This window comes from Podarcis erhardii (genome assembly GCF_964252035.2).
Source record: "Podarcis erhardii genome assembly, chromosome: 10".
Lineage (NCBI taxonomy): Eukaryota > Metazoa > Chordata > Lepidosauria > Squamata > Lacertidae > Podarcis > Podarcis erhardii.
The window spans coordinates 5,388,386-5,395,805 of record NC_138500.1 but is presented as its reverse complement, the minus strand read 5'-3'; the positions used below and the strand labels follow the sequence as shown (position 1 = coordinate 5,395,805).

The following is a 7,420-nucleotide window of genomic DNA, read 5'->3' as shown; positions in this document are numbered from 1 at the left end:
GCTCTGGTTCGCCAGAAGCGGCTTAGTCCTGCTGGCCACATGACCCAGAAGCTATATGCTGGCTCCCTCAGCCAATAAAGCGAGATGAGCGCCACAACCTCAGAGTCGGCCATGACTGGCCTAATGGTCAGGGGTCTCTTTACCTTTATATAAACTCAAACTGCACCTGAGCCTGTCAGGATGCCACCTGAGCCAGCGTACACTCTACTTCACAGCCCACCCTACAGAAATCGTTGCCCATTTCTTCCTGCTCCTATGTATAAATTTGCTTCCCAACAGATCTAATCCTCGACTACTCCGTCACACGGGTCCCAGGCGTCTTAATGACTTCCCTTCACCAAGCAAATCACACAAAATGTTGCACTATCTGGTGCAGCACGTAAGTCTGGGATTCTTAGAATCATAAAAGATGCTAGAAGTATACCCTCGCAGCTAAGCGGGATCCTGCATGGAAATGACACACTGCCCCAGAATCCCCTGGGCTGTCACAAAAGGATTATGGGGCACACTCTGAAAGCTGGCCATGCTCGATGCAGAGGCGCTGGGCTTCTGCACTGCTTAAAGGATGGTCCCACCCACCCCTTCAGCAGGCAAATTCTCAGCCTGCCTTTACGCTCAGGCCAGACTTGCCCAGTGTGTGGAGTATTGAGCTTGTAAAGCCCCAGGCCCTGAAAGGCCCCTGCATCACAGCTGCAGCTTGGTTTGTGCAACCAAATTTCACGCTTGCGGTGCAGCTTTCACAAGGGAAAGCAGGGGCCCTGGAGATGGGGGCGGCCCCTAGCGCAAAGCCCACCCCCATCAGAAACGATCAGGAGGAGGCACGGAAGGGTTCTGCGAGTCACTTCCTGCAACAATGAAGAACAGACTGCGGTGCTGCGGTAGACATCTCAAAGCAGCGTTTACTTCCTCCTGGTCGTTGGAAGCCAGAGCTGCTTCAGTCCACCTGCAACAGTGATTATGGCAAAGAAAGAAACCTGAGTGAATTGTGCTCGGGTTCGCGTGGCCCCCGCAAAAGTCTCCTTCCCCTGTGACGGGGCTCCGGGTCTCACCGCGAACACTGGGGCGGCCTTCTCCCACTGCTGCGTCCCTATTTCCTCTTCTTCCCTTTCTTTTTCGGAGAGCCTGGCCACGGGAAGCCACGGAACTCCAAGCAGGCAGCGGCGTTGTGGGCGATGTAGTAGAGGTTCAGCATGGCCGCCGGGCTCATGATGTCCACCTCGACGGCGCCCTTCTTCCCTTTCTTCCCTTTCCCTTTCCCCTTTCCTTTCCCCTTTCCTTTGCCTTTGCCTCCACCACCCTGCCAGGAAAAGCGGAGAAGGAGAGTCAGCGGGAGGCTGGGAAACAAGAACCATCTCAAACTGAAGAGTCTTTAAGTTCTAGAATTAGATCACTACAGCCAGCAAAAGACATAATAAATTGTGCATTCAGAACAAGGGGAAATACTGTATTTTTCACTCTATAAGACGCACTTTCCCCCTCCTAAAAAGTAAGGGGAAATGTGTGTGCGTCTTACGGAGCGAATGCAGGCTCCATGGCTTCAGCGAAAGCAACGCAAAGCCAGGAGAGCAAGAGGGATGGGTGTGCACCGACCCCTCTTGCTCTCCTAGCTTTGCTTTGCTGGAGAGGCGCTGCACAGTTTTCCCTCTCTGCGCAGCGCCCCTTCAGAGAAGCAGGAGGAGAAATGGAAGGGGCTCCGTTTCTCCTGCTGCTTCGCTGAAGGGGCGCTGCGCAGAGAGGGAGAGAATATTTTTTTTCTTGTTCTCCCCCTCTAAAACTAGGCACGTCTTATGGTCGGGTGTGTCTTATAGAGCAGAAAATACGGTAAGCCTTTTAATATTTCTTGCAACAGGAACCTGCAGCCTTCTGCCATGGCCTTTGTCCGCATCATTAATATACTGAGACAAATGCCTCTTCTTACAATGGTGTGTGTGTGTGTGTGTGTGTGTGTGTGTGTGTGTGTGAAGGAAGAGTCTGCAGGTTGGAGGAACCAGCTGAAGGTAGCACTGAGTCTTTCTGGACTAAGTCCACAAAATCTGTTGGGCTCCAGAAACTAAGCTGGCCGCTGTCAGGGGAGAGTTCTCAGAAGCCTCACATCCACCATAAAAGGTTCCCGGGGTGGGGAAGGGAGGGGAAGGATGCTGTAAGAAGAATTGTTTAGTTGGAAGGGATCATGAGAGTCTTCCAGTTCAACCCCCTGCAATGCAGGAATCTCCTGCTCAACAAGAGACTCAAACCCACGACCCTGAGATCAAGAGTCTCAATGCTCTGCCAAAAATTGTTCACCTGCTGTTTGGGGCAATGAGACTTCAACAGCAGCTTGGCCTCGGTCCAGTATACCTGAAGGAGCATCTCCACCCCCATCGTTCTACCCGGACACTAAGGTCCAGCTCAGAGGGCCTTCTGGTGGTTCCCTCCCTGCAAGAAGCCAAGTTACAGGGAACCAGGCAGAGGGCCTTCTCAGTGGTGGCGCCCGCCCTGTGGAACGCCCTCCCACCAGATGTCAAAGAGAACAACAACTACCAGACTTTTAGAAGACATCTGAAGGCAGCCCTCTTTAGGGAAGCTTTTAATGTCTGATGTATTACGGTATTTTAATATTTTGTTGGAAGCCGCCCAGAGTGGCTGGGGAAGCCCAGCAAGATGGGCGGGGTATAAATAAATAATAATACTAATAATAATAACTATTATTATTAGTTAAGCAAACAAACAAAGAAATCAAAGAACAATTCCAAACTTAAAGCAACAGGCTGGATAAATTGGAGTGTTAAAGCTGGGGGGGGGGGGGGCGTGATCTCTACCTGAAACCAAACAAATGAAAAAACAAAATGACTCCCCATGGAGGGAATTCCAAAGATGGCAAACCCCCATCTTCAGTGCCCCATCAGACTTACCTCTGGTTGCAAGGGGGAGGGTGCGGTTTGAATAGCAGCCTCAATATTTGGACCAGTTCAGGTGGGAAGTGACAGCAATTTAGGAATCTCAGATCCAAAGTTATTTATGGTGCTACAGCAGTGGCCGGGAACCTGTTGCTCTCATGTATACCTGAAGGAGCGTCTCCACCCCCATCGTTCAGCCCAGACACTGAGATCCACGCCGAGGGCCTTCTGGCTGTTCCCTCATTGTGAGAACTGAGGCTACAGGGAACGAGACAGAGGGCCTTCTCGGTAGTGGCACCCACCCTGTGGAACACCCTCCCTTCAGATGTCAAGGAAATAAGCAGTTATCCTATTTTTAAAAGACATCTGAAGGCAGCCCTGTTTAGGGAAGTTTTTAATATATAATGCTGTATTCTTTTTAACATGTGATTGGGAGCCGCCCAGAGTAGCTTGGGAGACTCAGCCAGATGGGCGGGTTATAAATAAATTATTATTATTATATTATTATTACTCCTAACCGGAAGCTGCTGAAGTAAGTCTTCAAAGGCAGCCCATATGGATGGAATTCAGAAAAGGTTTAGGAGTACAGTGGATGGGGATGGAAGGGGAACAGCAACCCATGGCATCAAGTAAGGCCTTCAGAGGTTGCTAGACTCCAGCTCCCATCACCTTTAACCATTGGCCACGATGGCTGGCGCTCATGGGAGCTGGGAGTCCCATAACATCTGGTGGGCCATAAATCCCCCGTTGAATATATTAGAATCATAGAATCAGAGAGTTGGAAGAGACCACAAGGGCCATTGAGTCCAACCCCCTGCCAAGCAGGAAACACCATCAGAGCACTCCTGACATATGGTTGTCAAGCCTCTGCTTAAAGACCTCCAAAGAAGGAGACTCCACCACACTCCTTGGCAGCAAACTCCACTGTCGAACAGCTCTTACTGTCAGGAAGTTCTTCCTAATGTTTAGGTGAAATCTTCTTTCTTGTAGTTTGGAACCATTGCTCCGTGTCCGCTTCTCTGGAGCAGCAGAAAACAACCTTTCTCCCTCCTCTATGTGACATCCTTTTATATATTTGAACATGGCTATCATATCACCCCTTAACCTCCTCTTCTCCAGGCTAAACATGCCCATATTGTTGGACCCCTGGGAAACAAGAAGTCCAGCCTGACAACAGTGGGCTAGAATGCAGCCAAAATGTTTCTTTCTTTCTTTGCAAAACGAAAGGTGTTATACTGTACAGTGCTTTTTTTTGGGGGGGGGGAGTATGCATACAGTCATACCTTGGGTTACAGCCGCTACAGGTTGCGTTTTTTTGGGTTATGCACCCTCCAAAAGCTGGAAGTACTGGAACGGGTTACTTCCGGGTTTCAGCGGTTGCGCATGCGCAGAAGCACTAAATTGTGCTTTGCACATGCGCAGGCGCGCCGAATCGCAACCCGCATGTGCGCAGACGCGCCTCTGCGGGTTGCGAACGTGCATCCCGCACGGATCATGTTCGCAACCCGAGCGTCCACTGTACTCCTAAACATTTTGTGAATCTTTGTACTTTTTCCATTTACTGTATTTATTTTTCCCGATTTGAACTATAAAATGGTGATTTTTATCGAGTCAATATGAAAGTACCCCTAAATATTTTTTTAAAGAAAAAAAGCACTGGTGTTATATACGTTATTTTAATGAAACAGAACAATTGAATGCGGGCTACTGTCGGGGTGGGAGAATAATGAAGCACCACCCAGAATGAATAAAGAGAAAGCGCAAGGGGTCTGGAAAAGAAACCGCTTTTCCTGCTGCCCCAGAAGCAACGAATGGTGCCTCATTAGCACTGGGGTTTGTGAAACTATACATTACCATAGTGATGTCCTTTCACTGGACTGAGCTGGCGACCATTGTGTCTAGTCTCAATGCAAGGCAATTAATTTTTTAAATACTTCCAAAGGCAATGCCTACAATGTAAAAAGAAAAGAAAGTACAGTAAAGGAATGATATAAGATAACACTGTTGTGATGACACAATATCTGACTTTACTGAACATTTTTGAGGATGGGAATCAGGGCATATTGTATAAAGAAAGGCCTAATTACCTGCATTATGGGCCTTTACCTTGTCATACCATAAATATGCATGTCAACCAAACACATTGTCGAATCCCTCCAAATCTAATAGATCTGTGTCTTCTAATTGCATCCATTCTTTAATCCAGCAAAGTGCAGCAGCTTCAAAATAAATTTTTAAATCTGGCAGGGAAAATCCCCCTCTTTGTTTAGAATCCATAAGTAATTTATATTTAATTCTAGGTTTCTTCCCCTGCCAGATAAATCTGGATAGTGCTTTCTGCCATTCTTTAAAACATTTCACATTACAGTGGTGCCTTGCAAGACTAAAAGAATCCGTTCTGCAAGTCTCTTCGTCTAGCGGTTTTTTCGTCTTGCGAAGCAAGCCCATTAGCGGCTTAGCGCTATTAGCGGTTTAGCGGCTTAGCGGATAAGCGGCTTGTTGTTGTTGTTTAGTCGTTCAGTTGTGTCCGACTCTTCGTGACCCCATGGACCAGAGCACGCCAGGCACTCCTGTCTTCCACTGCCTCCCGCAGTTTGGTCAGACTCATGTTTGTAGCTTCAAGAACACTGTCTCACCATCTCGCCCTCTGTCGTCCCCTTCTCCTTGTGCCCTCCATCTTTCCCAACATCAGGGTCTTTTCCAGGGAGTCTTCTCTTCTCAGGAGGTGACCAAAGTACTGGAGCCTCAGCTTCAGGATCTGTCCTTCCAGTGAGCACTCAGGGCTGATTTCCTTCAGAATGGAGAGGTCTGATCTTCTTGCAGTCCATGGGACTCTCAAGAGTCTCCTCCAGCACCAGAATTCAAAAGCATCCATTCTTCGGCGATCAGCCTTCTTTATGGTCCAGCTCTCACTTCCATACATCACTACTGGATAAGCGGCTTAGCGGCTTAGAAAAAGGGGAGGGAGGGGGAAAAAACCCCGCAGGAACTCGCAAGACATTTTCGTCTTGTGAAGCAAGCCCATAGGAAATTCGTTTTGCGAAGCACCTCCAAAACGGAAAACCCTTTCGTCTAGCGGGTTTCCGTCTTGCGAGGCGTTCGTCTTGCGGGGCACCACTGTATCTATAATTGGGAGGGCTTTGAAAAAAAAAAAGCATCTTTGGCAGCACATTCATCTTAATCACAGAAATCCGGCCCATTGATGACAGTTTTAGGTTTGACCATATCTCCAAATCTCTTTTAATTTCATTCCATAATTTACCACTTTAAAGGAGATTAGAGAAATTCATTGAGGAGAAGCTCATAGATGGAGTAAACAGGAAGTATCTCACTGAACTCTTAGTATAACAGAGTAGGAAAAGTTTCATTTTCTGAAAAATGAGGCTCAAGGAAGGTCAGAAAAGGGTAATTTCCTTACTGACCCGTTTTCCTTTATTCAATATGTTAATAGTACCCTCTCTGGGCATAGGGCAGGTCTATAACTCCAGCTGCTGTTAAAAGGTTGGGGCACTCCCCCCGCCTCCTTCACTAACAGGCAACGTATTTCCCTAGCCGACACGCGTCCTCTTCCTTAACACGCGAGTCCGCGTTCCCACGTGCCGCCCGGGCTACACGCGTCCCGCGCGGACTCACCAGCCAAGCCAGCTCCTCCTCTCCCGACCCGTCAAAAGCGGAGCTCGCGCGCCCCCGCGCCTGCGTGCGCGGGACCAGACGGAGCCGCCGCCGCCGCCGCCTCGCGCTGCCAGTTTGCCGGGCGGAGCTTGGCCGTTCGGGGGGCGGGGCTTGCCGCCTTCTGTTTACCTCGCCGTCCGGTTCGGTTGCCATGGTTCGGAAAAGGGGGAAAAGGAGGAGGGGAGGGTCGATGAGGTCATTGCGTCGTAACCGGGCAACGAGCGGAACCTAGCGAGAGCCGAGCTCGCGCGTGCGCACTCAGGGGGCAGTTACGCCCTTGTGAGGAGGGAGGAGAAAAGGCGGGAAAAAGAGGCGCCCGCGCGCCCCTCCCCCTTCTGTTCGAACAAGCGCTTTGCCTCCAAGAGGCGACTGTGAGGGAAAAGGGCGGGAAAATCTCCCCCATTCTCTCTTAAATAGAAGAATCAGATAAATATGTTGTTGTCGTTTAGTCGTGTCCGCCTCTTCGTGACCCCCTGGACCAGAGCACGCCAGGCCCTCCTGTCTTCCACTGCCTCCCGCAGTTTGGTCAAACTCATGTTCGTAGCTTCGAGAACACTGTCCCACCATCTTGTCCTCTGTCCTCCCCTTCTCCTTGTGTCTGATTGGTCCTAGAACAATAGGATTCAGAATGCAGCAGTCTGATTGGTCCTAGAACAATAGGATTCAGAATGCAGCAGTCTGATTGGTCCTAGAACAATAGGATTCAGAATGCAGCAGTCTGATTGGTCCTAGAACAATAGGATTCAGAATGCAGCAGTCTGATTGGTCCTAGTACTACAGGATCCAGAATGCAGCAGTCTGATTGGTCCTAGAACTACAGGATCCAGAATGCAGCAGTCTGATTGGTCCTAGAACTACAGGATCCAGAATGC

The 7,420-nt window shown here is 49.3% G+C and overlaps 1 protein-coding gene across 1 annotated transcript; it reads right to left on the bottom strand.

Moving 5' to 3' along the window:
• Positions 1 to 881: 881 nt before the first annotated feature.
• Positions 882 to 6,671, bottom strand: SMKR1 (small lysine rich protein 1). Its single transcript, XM_081880277.1, has 3 exons — positions 6,510 to 6,671; positions 4,731 to 4,825; positions 882 to 1,297 (listed from the first exon to the last, which is right to left on the bottom strand). The coding sequence occupies exons 2-3, from the start codon at positions 4,731 to 4,733 to the stop codon at positions 1,088 to 1,090; spliced, it is 213 nt and encodes a 70-aa protein (XP_081736403.1). The 5' UTR covers positions 4,734 to 4,825; positions 6,510 to 6,671; the 3' UTR covers positions 882 to 1,087.
• Positions 6,672 to 7,420: the final 749 nt, after the last annotated feature.